Raw genomic sequence first — 18,498 nt, forward strand, 5'->3', positions numbered from 1 at the left:
GAAGCTGGGCAGAGATCTTGGTGGCACTTTGCCAGGAGGCTGTGAGCTTTGCCTCTCTTTGTGCCACCAGTCTCTCAGTGTGGGAGAAGGTGCCTCTGGCTGCACCCTCTAGCACTGCCAAGAGCTTTCTCTGGAGAGGTGTGTTATAAGCAAATGGCACCTCTTTGTTTGCTTTCTTCCAACCTGTTGGCAAGGGTGGTGCTGCCTTACCTCTTTTTTTTTTTACCCAAGGGGTGTAGGAGCAGAGCCCACCCAGTGAGGACAATTCCCAGCCCAGCCCTGAAGTTGAACTAAAGCAGTTTTGCCATTAGAACAGGAAGTTTTTTGTTCTTTAATTACTTTTGGAAGATATGTCTGATGGGCTGAGAAACTTCATACCTCCTAGCAAGCTCTAGGAGTAGGAGCAATTCTCTCCCTGGCAAAATGGTGGGGGAAAGTGTTGTGAATCCTTTTTGTTCCCACTTGACAGATTTCTTTCCCCTTGTGGAGGCCTGAGCTCACCACCCCTTGGTCTGTGCTCTACTGTCAGAGCAAGGGTGCTTCACTTTTGTTTGGTACCTCTCACCTAGGAGTCCCTCTGCAGAGACCAGCAGCGAGTGCAGCCTGTGAGCACCCTGAGAAGGACGTGTTTTGTAGGAAAGGGATCTGAGTCACTCACGTGGTGTGTACCAGCTTTTTTATTTGGCTAGGTTACGGGCCAGCAGAAGTGTTCTGAAGGCTGTAGGGCACTGATGCTGGGGAAAAGCAGGTCTGATGGCGATGGGTTAGCCCAACAGGAAAGATGTAGGTTACTGCACTTATGCTTACGGTCTCTGTGTCTACCTATGTACTGGTTATGCTGCATGAGATGGAGCCATCTTTGAGGAGATGCTCAGCAACATACCTGTGCAGCCTGTTCTGCTGTTGTGGTCTGAAATGGCTGGGGGAGGGCAATGGGAAGCAGCAGTCCAGGGTAACCAAGGTCTCTAGTTCCCAAAGCTGTCTGACTTGCTTAAGGAATATGTTCTAGACTCTCAGTAAGCTGAGAGGACAAGTTCCTACAGGCTGTATTATATGAGAAGTGAGTCTGGATCTGAATGGTCCCTGCAGACAGATCTGGCTATGATCTCCTTCTACCTGGTGTGGGGACAGAGGCAGCTGCCTGCATTTCCACAGTGCAGAAAACTAAGTGTAAATTTTCAGCAGTTTGTGACAGTAGTTGGGTTTATATCACCAATCCCTGCCCCATGGAGAGTGAAGTCTAGTGACTGGTTCTGTCCCGCCTGCTGTGGATCTGCCTGCATCTTCCAGAAAGCTCTGTCTTGTCATTCTCTGTACATAATCTGCAGATAAAAAGAAGATAGATGGACAGCTGTTTTCCTGTAAGCCTTCGCAGCTTCAAATTCACCTTTGTCTGAAGGTGCTGCTGCTGGAAGAACAAGTTGTTCAGTGGGCTTGGTCAGAGCACGTCCTCTGAAGCATGTGGGATCTGGGTGCTGAGTGAAGGTTTTGTTTCTGGCTGTTGGGGCTTGCAGGGGGCAGAGGATCAGGAGAAGAAATGCCAGTGCCAGCTACATCAGCTGTTAGGGGATGGGCAGAGAGCTACATTTTCTGGGCCCTGTGGACAGTGTTAGGGCTGATGGCCAATGGCAAAGTCTGGTTGTGCCCTGCAAATGCCTGCTGCAAAGCTGGACTGTACCCTCCACCCTTCCAGGACATCAATTTGTGCGGAGGCAAAGCAGCAGCCTTGTTGGTACAGTCCGAAAATGCTTACCAGCAGCACCATCAGTTGTCCGTAGGGATTGGTAGCCTGGCATTGGCACTGTGCAGGGAGGCAGAGTCAAGTCAGTCAGACGCAAGTGTTTGCAGACCTCGGCTTTGGCATCAGCACGTGCTCAGCCAGAGGGCTGTGCTCCAGGATGAGACACTGGCTTGCTGTCGAAGACCCCGGGGGCAGAACTAACATATCTGTTGAGAGATGTTTACTTTTGCTATTATTTTCTCCCATCCAAGCAGGCTAACGTGACTCAGAGTTTTCTCAGCGTCCTTCCAGCTTTCGAAGTTGGCTGCCTGGCAAAGACAACTTCCCAGGAGTGCTGTAAAAGCAGACCCCTCCTTCCCACCATCCTGTGTGATCCACACCCACCCCGGCGCCCTCTGGTCAGCGGAAGCAAAGTCACTCCCAGGGATTTTGCTGCAGTTTTGTCACAGCTGCCAGTTGGACTCAGTTAGTGGCTGGGGCTATCCAGTTGTGGAGAAAAGAGGCAGGCAGCATACAGAGACCCAGCAGCTGTGACGATGCAGGTCAGGAGACTTAACAAGAAGTGGAAGATGAAGATACACTGCTTGCTAAACACCTGTCAGGGATCTCGCCCTTGGTCCCACAGATTTGGTCCCATAGAGGCTGCTGTAGGAGTAAACCCATTTGCTTCAGATTGAAGAGACAGTCAGCAGGAGAGACCGTTACAGGTAGCTGGGTGTCCTGCCATCACATCCCTAGGAACTGAGGGGTTTTAGCCCTAATTTTTTTCTGGTTTTCAAGGGCTATTCTGTTTCTACTCCACTAGCCAGCTGCAGAACCCCCATAAAAACTGGCTTCAGAAATTTAAGCATGGAGAGGAAAAGAAAGTCTCTAATAAGGGGTACTTGTACCTAAGTACGGCTTACTCATTTAGGTGGTTGAGTAACCTGGGCTCTTCATATAGTCCCCAAAGCATGTGACTCCTCCAGAGAGTATTTCAGTGTCACTGAGAGGGGTTCCTGAAGTTGGGAGACACAAGTGGCCGTGCTGGGACTGTTGCTTTCTGCAAAGCCTGAAGTGGAGAGCTGTCGTTCCAAAGGCATTTATTTATTTGGTTGCCATGGTGCATAGCTAACACTATATTGTCTGGCTTCATAGCAAGGGGTGGTGCCACAGCCCGAGGCACTTTTGCCTGGCTTCACTGCTAGAGCCTCATGTGATACTAATTTCCACACTGTTGGTTATCAGCAGCCTGCCAGGTATGTGTCTTGCCTTTACAAATACAGTCATGTAGCAGCAACAGCAGCAGCTTTGATTTTTTGCTTGACTTCTAATCCCCTGGGAGCATACATGCCCACTGGATTGACCAGCAGTTTGCATGACTCTGATGAAGAAATGCAAAGGGCTTCTTTTGGTTAAGAATTTGTGGAAAAATCAGCCCAGATCACCAGAATTACCTGAGAAACATTTTCTTTAATCTATTGTGTCTTCTGGAGCTACTCAGTTTTACTTTTTCCTGGGTCAGTAGATTTGAGACAAGCTTCCTGTCTGTGCTGAGAGATCTGTCGCCTGGAGGAAAGTAGAGCAGATAACATTGGGCTGATGAAAGGGAATATGCCAGCAGTGCCATTTTGTTACTTTAGGCCTATAGGTTTGTTCAGTCGGTGGTGAACTGTGGCATAATTTCCTTTGGAGACCAAGTAAAGATTAAAACTACTGTTCAAAGGCCACACATCTGAGAGGGAGGCACCTTACTGCCTTCTGTGATATCCCAGGTCTCGACCCTGCTCATCCTGCAGCTAGACACTTTGATGTGCTCTAGGTGGTCACCAACACTGATGAAAGCTGACAGATGAACAAGTCCCGTGCTGGATGCCACCAGAAAGGCTGCCCTGTGGGTGGGTAGGCCAGAATTGCCGCTGCTTTTCAAGAGAAATGATGGTTCTCTGGAGGGGTCCTTTTGCTGGGACATCCAGAGCAGTGATGGCCTCTTGTAGTCAGCACAGGCAAAGGTCAGGTCTCCGGTCAGTTTTTCACAGTGATGGAGAACCCTTCATGTGTCAGCTCTGCTTCTGTGAAAGACTGGGTCTGGAGGATGCAGAGTGGTAGTCGATAGCTTACGTGGCGTTTCCTGGGAGATGCTTTGATTCTGCACCACCTGTTTTCCCTTTGCCAAGGGAGGCGCATAGGGTCCACGCTACTGTTAATCAATTGCTGGCAGCAGCCTGCTCCTTGGGGTGGTGGGTTGCCTGTCTGCTCCTTATTAGATGCTCAGGGTTAGAAGTCAAGGCATGGCAGTGGGGGTGGGCTGCTTACGTGGTTGGCAGTCAGAGAGCTGTTTTACTGGTACGTGACCTTTGGTTTGGAAATGAACTGGAGACACCAGCCTCATGTCTTCCAGTGGTGGTACAAAGTGTAAACGGCTTTCCAGAGATTTGCTCAGGAAACACAAGGCAGTGATGATATGGGACTGACTCAATTTTTTTTCCCTCCACAATCTGTTAGTCATAATCCCAAAAGAGCCTTCTTGAGGAGACAGGTAGAAGGCCAATGAAGTTAAGTGGCTGAGAGGATATGAAATCTGTGAATTGACGGTTGTACCTCTGTCCAGAGATCATGATTAACTGCCTGTGAGGCCTGGTGCAAAGGAGCTGGGAGAGATGGAAACCTGCCCAGAAATGGCTTTGAAGGGTATTAACAAGAGGACCCAGCTCTGACGTCAGTGTGTCAAATGCTAGATGTGACATGAGCCTCTTGGTCCAACAGCTGGAGTGGGGGGTCCTGCACTGTGGCACAGCCTGGCCTCCTCCCAAGGGGGCTCTCTTGGCTGTGCGGCTGAGCTCTCGCCATGGGTAGCGCGGGCAACAGGCGTTGCCCTCCCTGCAGGGAAGTGGGCATTAAGAACTGGGGCAGGTCTCGCAGAGCTTGTCTGTACGTGGAGATATGCTGCAGAGGTTTCACAACCAGGCCTGGTCAGTGCTTGAAGCTGACTGTGCTTTCGTCCAGACGTCAAAGCCCATGAAATCATGCTGTAGCAAGTGGTGGTTTTGCTCCTGTCTGGTATCTCAATGGGCCACCAGCTAACACTGGCAAAGGAGAGCCAGGCTGTTTCTGGTTTAATCTGGCTTGTTGCTGGCACGTGGGCACGCAGGGAGCCACCAGTGTCTCCGTGGCAGTTTGGGGGGTGCATTTTGGCTCTGTTTGCCTGAGGCTGTGGTTCTTTTCCCCAGGCTTCTCCCCGGGCTCCCACGTCAAGCACCTTTGACCTCCAGATGAAATTTGTGTGTGGCCAGTGCTGGAGGAATGGGCAGCTGGTGGAGCCAGATAAAGACCTCAAGTACTGTAGTGCCAAAGCCCGCCACTGGTGAGCAATGCAACCTTCTCTTTTCCCCACCCCTCCTCAAGGGCAGGGATTTCTCCTCTTACCTTCACCTGGGCTTCATCTCTTTGGAAGAGGCTGTAGGTTTCTTAGCAGCCTCTCACTGCTCAGGGTGTTTGTCACTATAGCAAGCATTGCAGATAGCTGTTTTCCAGTTTCCAGCTCTCTTCTCTACTGTTTGTATTTGCTGACAGCATTGTGCAGACTGTTTTGGTGCGTGCAGTTCAGCTCCCACAATTCCCTTTTTTCCCAGTTGCTATCATTTCTTCTTAGCAAGGTCACTAAGATAGTTCTCTTCTGCACTTGTTTATACTTCTAGTTGTTTGCAAACATCTGTCAGGTCACTATTAGCAATGATTCAAGGTATTCTGCTTCCTTTCAAATTAATTTCCTTGGCTTTTTCATTGCTTTGATTGCTGTTCTCTGACATGTCTTGTCTGTTTGCACCTCCTGGCTCCTGGGGGCCCGTGAGGATGTTCGGTGTGATAGAAGAAGAATATCAGCTGGGAAGTCACCATTAGGTGACTTTCCAACATGGAAAGTGTGGCACCTCTTAACGCAGGCAGCCTGGCAGGATAGGATGTAAGGTTTTATAGGACTTCACTTCCCATAACACAAGCCACAAAGGCACAGTCCGGCATCCTATTGCAAATGCAAGACCTTTGAGGAAAAAGTGTCAGAAGCAGGAGTTGCTGGAGGAGGTGAGCAGGTGAGGATCACTTCCTGGAATGGGAAGGATAACACCTCTTTGTGCAGCTGCTGAATAGAGCTGGGGGTTTTTCCCAGAGTATCTTCTGGTGATCGCTTGCTGGTGCTGCAGGAGAATTAATACTTCCTGGCACCTGTTCATAAGACAGTGCTTGTAATGACTTGCATTTCTACTGCACCTTTCAAACAGAAAATATTCCTAAATGTTTTTCATGGATCTGATTGCACAAGAATTGGCTGTGTCAAAGGGTGGAATACAGTTGTTTAGTAACCCATGATGATGCCATGTGAGACTTTGGGGGGATCTTCTGTGCTTTTATGAGAGGAGATATCCCAAGAAATATGTGATAAGCACAGGGAGAAATCCTTCTAAACACCCTGCTTGTGGCTTCTCTGTCACAGGTGTGTGTGTCTAGGAGGAGCCGGATAGTGCAGGCACAAGCTGGACTGGAGGATCTGGTCATCTCTCAATATTTAAGGGTCTCTGAGGAGAACAAAACCTTGTTCTGCTCTTTCTTTTGCCTCTCTTGATTTATTCTCTCTTCTTTAGTTGGACGAAGGAACGTCGTGTCCTGTTGGTGATGTCCAAAGCAAAGAAGAAGTGGGTGTCTGTGCGACCACTGCCTTCCATCCGCAACTTCCCACAGCAGTATGATGTAAGCCCCATGCCCAGCACAGCCAGGTGCCCCTTCCCCTTCCCTCCCACCATGGTGCAGTGCTTTGAGGGCTGGTCCCTTGTAGACTTGGCAGGGAGGCAGCCACCTGTTGGCTGAGGTGGGAGGCAAGGACAGACTGATGGCAGCAAGGTCTCAAACACATCCAGCAAGAGGATGGAGCAGAAAAAGGAGCAGCACCTGTTTAAACTACTCAATGCACGTATGCGAGTTTCTGATGTTGCTGTTAATGCAGTCATCGTCTCAAGAAGTGGCTGGCACAGGGCTTGGGAATGAGATTTAAGTCTCCCCTTAGGTCAGGGTTTCTCAATGTGGGTGAGAGGCGAGACGGAGTGCTTGGGCGAAGCCTATCCCTGCCTTTGCTGTGGCTGTGCTGCTGTAGATTGTGAAACTTGCTCATGATGTGTTTTGAAAACAAAACTAAGAACTCGGCTGAAAAGCCACATGTGAGGAAAACTACACATATCTAACCTCCAACCCCAGCCCTGAATATGGCGATTGATAGTTTCTCTCTCCCTTTTCTTTCCTTTCTCCCTGAAAGGAGAAAGCTCTTTCCTCCCAACCCTGTGGGATCTTCTGCCCCTTAGTCCGTGGGCAGGTGCAAGGCCATGTGCGAGACCTGGAGCGCTCTCCAGTTGCAGGCCAGTTGCTAGAAACTGGCGAGGGGAGCAAGTGTTATTTACAGCTGCTGCAGTAGGAGACGAGGCCAGCAGGTGAGTCGCAGATTGTGCAGCAAAGCAGGTTGTCATAAGAGTGTGTGTGTTGCCTGAGCTCTCACCCAACCTCAGCCAGAGAGGAACAGTGTTGTCTCTTCTCCAGCTGGTCTCCTCACCACCATCCTCCTCTGGTGACAGGACTGGGGGAGAAGGGATGGTCAGTAAATGCGATGCTTGGAAAGCTTCTCATTTCCTCTGGCAATGATGCTGTTGGTAGCTGTGAGGTAAAGTTGTGCGTGTGCTAGTGCAGTCTAAGCAAACCGTAAGGCCACTCTTCACCCACTTGGAGATGGCTGGAGAATGAGTCACCTCTGAGGACCAGCAACATGACCAGCAGGAGACACTGTTGGGCTGATCCAGGTTGCTCCCTGCTGTCTCGTGGGTACCTGCACCCAGTTGCCTATGGAAATGGCAACAGGAGAGAGGCCAGGTGCTGAACTGAGCTGCCTGTGTGTTTATAGGGAAAACTTACCCCTCATGTCATCAGGAGCTTGAGGAAAAGAAGCGTGAGTTAATGATGTATGAAGTGTCCTGCATGCAACCTCTCCTGTGTGCAATTTAATGCCCTGGCTGTATTTTTGAACCCGCTTTCCCCTCTAGCAAGGAGTGTTTGTGCAGATACTAAATTTTGCTCTCTGTCTTTTAACAGTTGTGTATCCATGCACAAAATGGCAGGAAATGCCAGTATGTGGGCAACTGCTCCTTCGCCCACAGCCCTGAGGAGAGAGACATGTGGACCTTCATGAAGGAAAATAAAAGTGAGTGGGGGAAACATGAGCCAGAGAGTTTGGGGAGCAGGAAGAGGACATTTAGGCAGTGGATGCAGGGTCTGTTAAGACATACTCTTGACCACAGAGGTGGAGCTGGACAGAGCTGGTACCATGATCTTAGGTGGGATTATGGGGCAGGTGTGTCTACAGTAATTTAGAGCTGCTCTTTTCTTAAACGTGCATTTATATCTTGAGTCCCTCACTCTGGGACTGGTGCACATTGGTCCCATGTCTTGCATTGCTCCATTGCTGCCCTCCCTTTCTGCAGCTCTTTGAATCCACCCTGTGCTGTCCCTCCAGTTGCCTATACTGTCCCAGGCCTGGCTCCGCATGGAGCTCTGCCAAAGCACCAGTCCTGACCTGTAGCTGCTCCTGTATCTTTCTTGTCTGTCTTGTATCTGCCTTGGCTTTCTTGCCCATTTCTGCTCATATCCCTTGCTCCTGGGCTGCGGCACTCCCTGCTCACGGCATTGTATTCGAAAAGGGTGGATTTGAGATCCTGAATGAGAACATCATTGGGTGGTGCCTTTGTGGAGGAGCTTGTCTGGAATTAATTATGCAGGCTCCCAAGTTACCTTTTGGGGGATAGCTGGGGGGTTGCCTATGTCCTGGATGGCCAGCTCTCTGGCAGCAATCCTTGCTTATTCAGACCAACAGCAAGCTGGAAAAAAGACTCTCTTTGCAAGGCCCAGTGTCCAGGTGCTCACCTAGCTCTGTTGGGAGATGCTGGAAAGCTGGAAAGGGTTTCAGGCCTGCACTGAGTTTGTTCAGTCTTTACGGATGGAGGGTCTTTCTCTCTGCTGGGCCAAACACTGTTATTTGTTACAGTTCAAGTAATTTCGTTGCTGAGGCCTTTAAAGCAGATCAGACCAGTCTGGGTGTGTTTGCTCAAGCACGAAGGTGAATCTTCAAACAACAGCGTTGTTTCAGTTTGGGGGAATTTGCATTCATTATCCCCAATTGCTTTGAGTTCCTCAAGTACCCATTTAGTGAGGAGTAAATCACTAAGGCATTGCACTTACAGCATTGCATCCATGTCTGCAAACATCTGTGTTTCCATAGCGCCTCTCAGGAGCTGATCTTGGAAAGGCAGATGTGCAGTCAAAGCTTCCACCAAAACTTCCCTTCCCACTAGTATGCTGAATGGATTTTAAACCAAAAGCACTAGGAGACATCGACTGTAGTCCTCTGGGCAGGTTTTGAACTTGGGGCAGGCTATCATTAGGTCTTCTTCCCCTCCCCAGTGCTTCCTGGGGCCAACTTGCTTAAGGGCTCTCCTCCTTCTCAAGTGCTGAGGATGAAGCTTAGGTTTAGAGAGAAGGGACAGATCTGAATCCAGCCCCTGCCTTAGCTCCCTGGCTGGAGTGAGATGTCTGCTGAGGTCAAGCGGAATCAGGCCTGATGGAGAATCACCTTGTGGGGTGAAGTCCATGGAGATCTTGTGCCACTTTCCCTCCTTCCTGAATATTTTGTGTAGCTGCTGTCACGGTTGCCCCTCGACTCATAGAAGACACCAGGTGGTGTGCTGTGAACTTGGTTCCTCTCAGGGCTCTCATCTGAGGAGGTGACACTGGGCCTCCTGAGCACAGGCCTTCAGTCTGATGGCAGGTGCTGCTGCACAGGGGAGGGGAGGGGAGGGCTGCCCCAGCGTTCGTCGTTTTCTCATAGTTTGTGCACGGTGTGGGAGGTTGTCTAAGTGACTTCACGGGTCGCCTTTGTGCAGTACTAGATATGCAGCAGACCTATGACATGTGGCTAAAGAAACACAATCCTGGGAAGCCTGGAGAGGGGACACCGCTCACCTCACGAGAAGGGGAGAAACAGATCCAGATGCCCACCGACTACGCTGACATCATGGTAATCAGCTGATCTCTTGTCCTTCATCCCTCCTCCTCCTCAGTGCTGACAGCCTGACCCTCTCCTGGGCTCTAGGTGTGAGCTATCAGGGACTGCATTGCTCTTGTGGGACAGAGCCTGTGCTAATGTAGGTTAAACGGACAGCTTGGAGCAGCAGAGATGAGGCAGGAAGGGACTGAGCTGGGGTCAGCAAGGCTCTGCGATGGCTTTTCTGTTAATCCTCTCAAGACAGTAGGAGCCTACCTTAGGTTCCCTTTTGCATTGGCTCAGCCTCTCCCCAGGGTTCCTGCCTGCTCCTGGGAAAGCCAGCAAAGCCATTGCTGGCCTGTCAGAAAAGAGGGAGAAGGTTGGAGAAGAGCTGGGTCTGGAGTGCAGAGGCCTGAGAAAACTAGAGTCAGATGTGTCTCTTTTGCTCAGCGGTGGTAGCTGGTGTAAGGGTTTGTGCTCCTGAAAAGCCCTGTGCACCTGGGGGCCTTGCAGTCAGACCCACCCTGGGCCATCAGCAGGGACAGGGGGACCATGTCAGTGAACTGAGCTGTCCTGTTCTCTGAGCCCATTTGAGCTGTAGGTAGACCTCGACAGAGCATCTCCTCCACTCCCCCTCAGTGGCAGCACATTGCCCTAAAGTTGACATGGCAGGGAAGTGCACTCCACACTGAGTGGAGCTTCCAGGATGCTCTGGAAGGAGAGGGGGAGAGACAGTGCCAGCATGGGGAAGGCTGATGGGTGGGATTGTTAATGCACTGACTGGCCCTTTGCCCTGTCTGCACTGGTTAGATGGGCTACCACTGCTGGCTCTGTGGGAAGAACAGCAACAGCAAGAAGCAATGGCAGCAGCACATCCAGTCGGAGAAGCACAAGGAGAAGGTCTTCACCTCGGACAGTGACTCCAGCTGCTGGAGCTACCGCTTCCCCATGGGTGAATTCCGGCTCTGTGAAAGGTACCGTTGTCTCATCTCCCTCCTGTGCTGCTGCTGCAGGGATAGGGCAACAGGCCTCCACCATCCCTCCTCCTCCTTTACCACCTCCTCCTCTCACAGAGTCCCCAGGGACTTCTGCTTGGGGGAGGAGTGGGACGAGCTGACAGGTTTGGGTGACGGGGAGGCTGCTGTTAGATCCCAGAGGTGCTCAGCCACACTACTGAGTGGTAAAACCCCATTCCTGAGCACGTGTCTTTAGAAAAGGAGAGCCAGCTTCATGTCTGCACCTGTGCCCTCCACAGCCGGGATGCTCTCAGCTCTCCGGCTGCTGAACAGTCTGCTTGGCCCAATGCCTGGGGGAATCCCAGGTGCTTTATTAAATGGCTTGAATGTCTCACACCCTCTGAATCAGTGCCTTGAGGGGTCTTCAGAAGGCTTGTGATGGTTAGAAATGCTGGTTTGGTTAGAAAGAAGGTTCTGTCTCTCGTGGCTGTTACCTGGCATTTCCTCTCTTGTGTGGTGGTTTCTCCTCATCCCTTCTGGCCCAGTTCCATCTCGCATTTTTTTGTTCCGTTGACTAAATCCCCTCATGGATGTTGCTCTGTTTGCTGCTCTGTTTCTGTGCCCAGCCTCTGTGTTGCCTTCCCTGGCTGCACGTGGGTTTGTAGGAGAATCGCTTTGCCCTTAGAAAGGAGAGTTCGCGGCATGTTTTGGTGGGCCCTGATCAAGTATCCCAGACAGGGACCTCAAACCCCTGTCCTGGGGGTGCCCTCCTGATTGCGCTCCTTGTGCCGGCAGGTTCCAGAAGAGCAAGGCCTGCCCCGAAGGGGAGGAATGTCGCTATGCTCACGGCCAGGACGAGCTGACAGAGTGGCTAGACCGGAGGGAGGTGCTGAAACAGAAACTGGCCAAAGCCCGCAAGGACATGCTGCTCTGCCCCAGGGATGACGACTTCGGGAAATACAACTTCCTATTGCGGGATGGTGTATAGTAAGGGTAGGGGGGTGAGCCTGTTGGCTGGAGAAACACGGGGTGGGTTTTCCGAGAGTGGCAGTAACAGGGAGAGCGAGATCTGTGTCTCGCAAAGAGAACTTTTTCTTTTCTTTTGTTTTAAGATTATGAGATGATGATTTATTAGTGGTGAATGAAATCGTGAATTTGATTCTCCTTGGCCAGCGAACGCCATGCTCACTTGAGTTTGTGATCCGTCTTCTCTCTCTTCTTTCTCCCAAATTCTCCTTCCTCTCCATCTTTTTGTTTTCGCTGTCCTTCAAAGGAATGAATACAGTCTGTACTGGGCTGCGAATCAGAGAACTTCTCCTTGTGTCATTCTCCTGCCCTTCAATTCAGAGTGCGGCTGCAGAGATCTGGAGGACAAAGATGAAAGAAAAGGCCAAACACCTGGTGAAAAGGTGACCATGAAGTTCATGTGCTCCTTTTCTCAGTGCTGCAGAGCAAGCCCCACTTAACGCTGCTGCAGCCATCTTGCTCTCCTGGGAATTCAGTACCAGAATTAGGAATTGAGGTGCAAAAGAAGGAAAACCACTAGATCCAGCTTAAAACATCTATGCTTAAGCTTCTGCTGTCTATATTGCTCTGAGACATCAACTGGTGCTGAGGGAGGGTAACAGCTGTCTTGTATAGGGTGTAGCTAAAAGCAGCAAAGTAATAAAACTGCTTGCAGAAGCAGGAACTGGACTGTAGGTGACTTCAGACTGTTTCAGCAGAAAGCAAGTCGGTGACTGCTCATTAGATGTCTTTCTCAGTGCATGACAGGTATTCAGGGTGGGTAGTTTTGGTTTGGTTTTTTGGCTGGTGTGACTGGTGCAAGTAAGACTGAAGCCATCTAGAAGGTGTAGTGGAGACTGTGACACACCCTGTGTCACTGTAGTCCACGCAGCAGTATCTGTCAGGAGGAAGGCTGTAACCAAAAGGAGCTTGTGTTTCTGTGCTGCCTTGTGTCCTGAAGAGAGGGAGGGAGGTAATGGGGTTCCCTTCTTGCTTTCTACTTGGCATGTGTTATTGGTTATTTAGAGCTGCGTTTTTCCCTGCACGGCCAGAAGAACTGGGCAGGGGACCCAATTTAAAGGACCCCAGTGAGCAGCATGGGCGATGCTTTGCTGACAGGAATCCAGCTGGAAGGGCACTTACCAGCACCAGAGGTGCAGCCCCCTCTCCCTCAGCGCCGGGAGCTTGCAGATGCACAGTGCAGCCAGGGCAGGGACTGCGCTGGAGGGTGAGTGGCCCAGCGGGACCCAGCCATGTGCCTGCTCCTGTCCTGCCTGACGTGCACCACGGTGGGGGAACCGGTGATGCTGAGTGCTGGGCCAGAACTTTTGGTGTCTGTAGTGGCAGTGGTGAGAGGCAGTACTGCTCTGTATGCCAGCCTTGTCCGATCTGGCAGTGTCATCCTGTAAGCAGTAAACGTGTGTCCTGTCCTGAGCTTCCCTCTCCTCCTCTCTTCTGCAGTCCAGCTGCCTCTGCAGTTTTGCATGCATGGATGGCACCATCCACTCAAACACAAATACATCTCCCTCCCAGCCTTCGCAGGGGATGTCTTTTTCATCCAGAGTCTCCCAGGACAGCAAGCTCAGAGCCCTCAGGTCTGACAGTACTGTATCCGTGGTAAATACAATCTGGCCATGAACTGCTTGGTGCTTTGGCATTGCTGGCTCCCCCTTTTCCCTCCCTGCTCCCATATCCTTGGGGTTCCCAGCTTCAAGAGAGATGGGATGTGGAAATACAGGAGATGTGGAAATGCAGGAGATGCTGTGGGGGCAGCTGGCACCTTTCTAAACCAGCTTCCAGGCAGGTGCATCAGCTCCACTGGGGTGGTTACGGGCCAGGACCGTAACATCTGATGATACAGAGGTGGCTTACTGGGAGAAGAGGAGAGGGAAGTGGTTATTTCCATCTCTGCCCACATGTGGGGAGAAGGATGAGATGGAGAAGGATCTGTAGTGCTGTGGGGAGGAAGAGTGACCAACGCATCACAGTTTTTGAGTGGTCAGGTGCTGTATTTTCTCCACTGCTCTTCGCTGTAGCTCTCTGGATCGTACCTTCTCCTGCTGCTCCTTTTGCTCAACTGGTCAACTTTATAAACAGAGAGAGATGGGGAGGAGGCAGGCATCAGCTCCTGGGTCATCTTGTTCTGCTCTTCTTGGGCAGAGACACCAAGGAAGCAAATCTTATCGGGGAACGTTGGAATGTGTTTTTATTTTTAAAACAAATCTGCATCTCTAGTGTGACTCTAGCGTTCGCTGCACCTTGATTTCTCATACGATAACTTGTTTAGGTTACAGAGTGGGTCACTGTTCCCTCTGCCCATCTCTGCGATGAGAGCTGAGCTGCTCAGCGGGGCTGCGGAGGTTCGGGTTGGGGCCGAGGCGGGGAGAGGGCGAGCGTGCGTGAGATGAGGGAGGCCCACGGTCACAGGGGTTGCGTCGAGTATCAATTTTTGTTTTCCCTGATATGATAACCTGGTCTGTGGTGTTGCAGTACTTTGTCACCAGACTTGTTTTAGTGTGTATATATGTGACCCCTCCCATGAAGCATATATACACAGGTATTAAATATATCACTCTATATAATATTATATGTGTGTGGTATCGAAGGAATCTTTTAAATGAGGGTAAAGGAAAAGGACTCGGGCCAGGAAACGCAGCATCTCCGGTGTAAATATGAAGACTTTTATTTGGGTTAGAGAAAGGGAAATAACAAAGAGGGAAGGGTTTTATATAGATAGGTATAAATTTTGAGATGGAACAGCTTTTCCTGTTCACATTTTTGAAACCCCCTAGGGTGTCCTCGCAGTCCTGTCTCAGTGAAAGAGTATTATACTGCTAACTAGCAAGTAAAGTTTTAATGGTAAAGCTTTGCTTATATTATTTAAAGGGACATTGTGAAAGGCAGGAAGCTTCACACTTGACTTCCCAGGCTTGCTTTATCAAGCCAAGAGGGTTTTCTTCAGCACATTATGCAGAATTGCTCAGCACTCGCAGCTCTACAACAGATAAATGACAAGTTGTAGGGCTGCTTTAGTGGTGTGTTCACAAGGCCCTGTGGTTACTCTCTCTTTTCTTCATTCATGTGAGGGAAAAAGAATATTTTGCAGCACAGAACCAAATCTGAGGCTTATTAACAAAAGAAGTGGTGTTTTGATTTTATAACATTAGAAGAAAATTTCATATCCTGTAAAATCAGCAGACACACAGGCTCACACAGAATTTGATTTAGATCAACTGGTTAAATGCTGAAGGACTTAGTGAAAATCTTTTCCCAAATCCTTTGGTAGGGGCAGGAATTTAAGTGATGCTGGTGTTGGAGTTAACCTGACCTTTACAGGGGGAAGTAAAAAAACCAAAAAATACCCTGCTTAGCTTGTATGAAACCGTATGTCAAAAATGGATGGGTTTTAGCAAGTGAAAGAAAAAGATAGCAAGGGGATGCTGCAGTTCTGAGCTGGGTAGTAATGATTTCGAGTCCTTTAATATGTCTTTGTATTAATATAATTTAAGAATACCACGCTTTACTATTAAAAAAGAACTTAGTATCTTTCATAAGGTCTAGTATCAGGATAATAATGTAGATGTTTTAACAACATTTTTGTTTTTGTTCTTAAATAAAAAACAAAACAAACTTGCTTCTTTTAGCCTTTGTAATAGAAAATAAAAGTGTGCACTTTAAACCCTCTCCTGATCCAGTGTGTGGTTGCATTTTTCAAGTAGCCCACGAAGACTTTTTATCTTGGTTTCAGGTTTCCCTGCTGTAAGGAGGGAAGCAAAGGGCGCACTTCAAGCATTGAATCACTTTTGCTTTCTCCCATCTTTAAGTATAATCTACTGCTCTTCTTGCTGAGTGGAAAATTGCATGTGTGTGTATTAACAGATTCTGCAGTTCTTCATCAGATGCACAGTTCTGGTGAACTTTAGTTGTATTTAAGATATTTTAATTTTTTTTTTCTTTGCCCCAAACACACAGAATCTACACACTCTGCATTAACACATAATTTCAGGTGTTTAGGTAACCTGTGTTTTGAAACCTCCAGTAATCAGGTCTTGTAATCACCTTCATCTAGAGGTTGTTCTGCTGTGTAGGCTCCTCTGTTCAACTGGGTCAGCCAGTTCTTTAGCCTGCCAGCGTGCACCCTGCCAGGGAAAATGCCCTTAGCCCTGTGCACCCAGTCACATGCAGCTTGGGCCATGAGCAGCATCCATGCAGATTTCCCTCTGGAGAGGATCCTGTGTGGTGAAGATCACACCTGGGGAAAGAGGTCACTGTGAAAATACTTATTAATAAAACTGTTTCCTTTAGTTTTCAAATCTATCATGATACAGATTAATCTGGGATTCTTGATAAAACCAAAACTGGAGATGCGGCAGAGGCAAGGAAGTCCCATGGAGACACACTGCTACTGCTGTATAAACTGGTAGTGACCAGAAGATCTCATCCAGTGAGGCCTGAGGAGAGATTTGTTACGCACCTCACCAGTGTGCCTGGATACGGACACAAGGACTCATGTCCTTCTGATTGTGAGGGAGGCCTGAATACAAGCTTGTAGTGGAGAGGGAGTGAGGAGACTGGTGCACTTCTGGTGCATCTATTGAGTACATACAATGTGAGAAGCACTAGTTTTACCCTCCACAGATTATTGAGTCCATGCTGGCAAGAGTGAGGGAGGCTTTTCCAGTACAATGGAGACCAAAACTGTGAGGCAGACAAAGGATGAGGAGAAAAACAACAGTGTTTTCCTTGCAGGTTTGAGCCTTCAGCTGTGTTTCTCCACCGGTGTTTCTTCATTGAAGAAAATAAACTTGTATTTTGGAGAGGCAGGGAAAAGAGCGGTGACTTCAGTATTCATTTCCTCCTAGGAACTTCAGCAGACGTTAAGGCAAGGGGGAGAGCCCCAGGTCAGCCAGGAAGGATCCAGCTCCAATGGAGGATTGAGAGGGACAATGGTAGAGACCCCTGAGAGGTTGGAGGAAGGCTTCGTACTAAAGAACTTTAATGCCACCACACAGCAGCCTGGCAGAGGGATTTTGCCTTGCAAATCATGTAAGCTGCAGATGGGATTCCTAAGCAATTTTGTGACTGAGTCTGCCTGCCCACACTATAGGGAAACATTTCTGGGCAGTGACAGCAGGTGATGCAAATGCTGTCATCACTTTTAATTGTGTTTGCTGCAGCCATTGCAACCAAGAACAGGGCTGTGTTGTGTCGTGTCCTGTGCAAGGAGAGCAGCAGAGAGTTCCTGCCCTGCAGGAGCTGTAAGCTGGGGAGGTCTGCTGGTCACTGGCTGGGGTGGGGGCACGCAGGAGGTAACACTGTAGGGCACTCGGAGGGGAAAAACATTGGGCAGAAAGCAGTGTGCTAAATAGTAAAAGAGGGCTGGGTGGGAGTGACTGGTGGGAGAGAAGTGAAGGAGGAAAGGCTGCAAGAGCACCAGCTGGAGCAGCCAGCCATTTGGTGTGGGCCGGAGGAAGGTGCTGAACAGACTTGGCTGGGTGGCTCTGGGCAGAGGGTCTGGGGACAGCTAGCTCCTGGGGCTCCTGCAGAGCTGTGGGCACTGCTCAGGAGCTCTGCGTCCCATCTCATCCAGCCTTGCCCCTTCCTCCCCAGGATGGGAGGGGACAGGGTCCATGCATTCCAAATAACCTCTTTCCTTTTGCAGCTGGATTGTCACCTCCTGCTTCTCTATGGTTCCCCCTCCAGGTAGGAGCAGCAGGTCCCAGTGGCCCCAGGGCAGGGGTGGTGTTTCCTGGAAGCATATCCAGGTGCAGCAAGGATGAGAGCAGGGATCAGACAAGATGACAGCTCCAACTGACTCCTTCCCCACTGCAGCAGGCCTGGCCTTGGCAGCTCCTGAAACTGCCCTTTTTCAGGGGTGCTCCACTCTGCAGTTTAGCTTATGGATGGCAGCACCCCGGAAAACTCCTTCTTTTTCCTGAGAGCCTTGAGAGGCACAGACATAGCAGAGAGTCCCAGGAAGTAGGGTTATTTGTTACCATCTGGATTAATCCTCCCATAAATGACATTTACCCAGGGCTGGGATGGAAACCTCTAAACCCAGATGTCAGATTTGGCTTGCTTGAAACTGGAAAAATACCCAGTGCTGGAGGTGTTCTTTGGTGTATTTCCCTTCTTCTCTGTGGATTTCCTTGTCTGCCTTAGCTGTGGGCTTTTGGTAGTGCTGGGGCCCTCCAGGCAGATCACTGGGAAGGACGAAGAGCTGCATAGTTTCTCTTAATTGAATACCAAGGCACGCTCTGCAGTCTGTACCCCAGCAAAGCTGAGACAGAGAGAAAACGTCCTGCTTCCATTGGAGTAAGATGGCCTCAGTTTTCCCCAGCCAAATGGCTTGAGGATGACTGCAACACAGTTGGATGTTGCCCCTGGGAGCTGTGGTGGGGATTTGATACAGAAGCAGTGTCTCAAAAGAAGCTCTCATCAGGCTGGATCTTCTCCTGTTCAAGACCATTCATATCTTGGCTTTTGGGGATGAGCAGCAGCCAAACTGTCCAGGCTTCTCAAGGGATCAGTTGTTGTCTTTCAGCCCACATGCCTTCCCCAGGCTCAGCTGACTCTCATATCCGTCCACTGGGCTCTGACGTCTTGGGCCATGATGCTGCAGCACCCCTGCTGTCATTCCCAGGAGAGGTGAGTGAGCCTGGAAAGGGATGGCCAAGGAACAGCCGAGGTCCTTACAGCCAGCCGCTCCATTTTGAGAAGGAAGCAGCTGGAGGAGCATCTATCTT

At 49.9% G+C, this 18,498-nt stretch overlaps 1 protein-coding gene across 10 annotated transcripts in view; it reads left to right on the forward strand.

Moving 5' to 3' along the window:
• ZC3H7B (zinc finger CCCH-type containing 7B) overlaps positions 1 to 15,436 on the forward strand; it is a 53,918-nt gene extending 38,482 nt beyond the window's left edge. For 9 of the 10 annotated variants that reach the window (XM_074826762.1, XM_074826764.1, XM_074826769.1 and 6 more), the window contains exons 18-23: positions 4,951 to 5,084; positions 6,358 to 6,463; positions 7,847 to 7,955; positions 9,691 to 9,824; positions 10,602 to 10,765; positions 11,543 to 15,436. In XM_074826762.1, coding sequence (XP_074682863.1) covers positions 4,951 to 5,084; positions 6,358 to 6,463; positions 7,847 to 7,955; positions 9,691 to 9,824; positions 10,602 to 10,765; positions 11,543 to 11,735 — 840 coding nt within the window. In that variant the 3' untranslated portion in view covers positions 11,736 to 15,436. Of the gene's footprint in view, positions 1 to 4,950; positions 5,085 to 6,357; positions 6,464 to 7,022; positions 7,195 to 7,846; positions 7,956 to 9,690; positions 9,825 to 10,601; positions 10,766 to 11,542 lie in introns of those variants that run through there. The other variant, XM_074826771.1, reaches the window with a different exon arrangement.
• The last annotated feature ends 3,062 nt before the right edge of the window (positions 15,437 to 18,498 follow it).

This window comes from Strix aluco, chromosome 5 (genome assembly GCF_031877795.1).
Source record: "Strix aluco isolate bStrAlu1 chromosome 5, bStrAlu1.hap1, whole genome shotgun sequence".
NCBI classification, from domain to species: domain Eukaryota; kingdom Metazoa; phylum Chordata; class Aves; order Strigiformes; family Strigidae; genus Strix; species Strix aluco.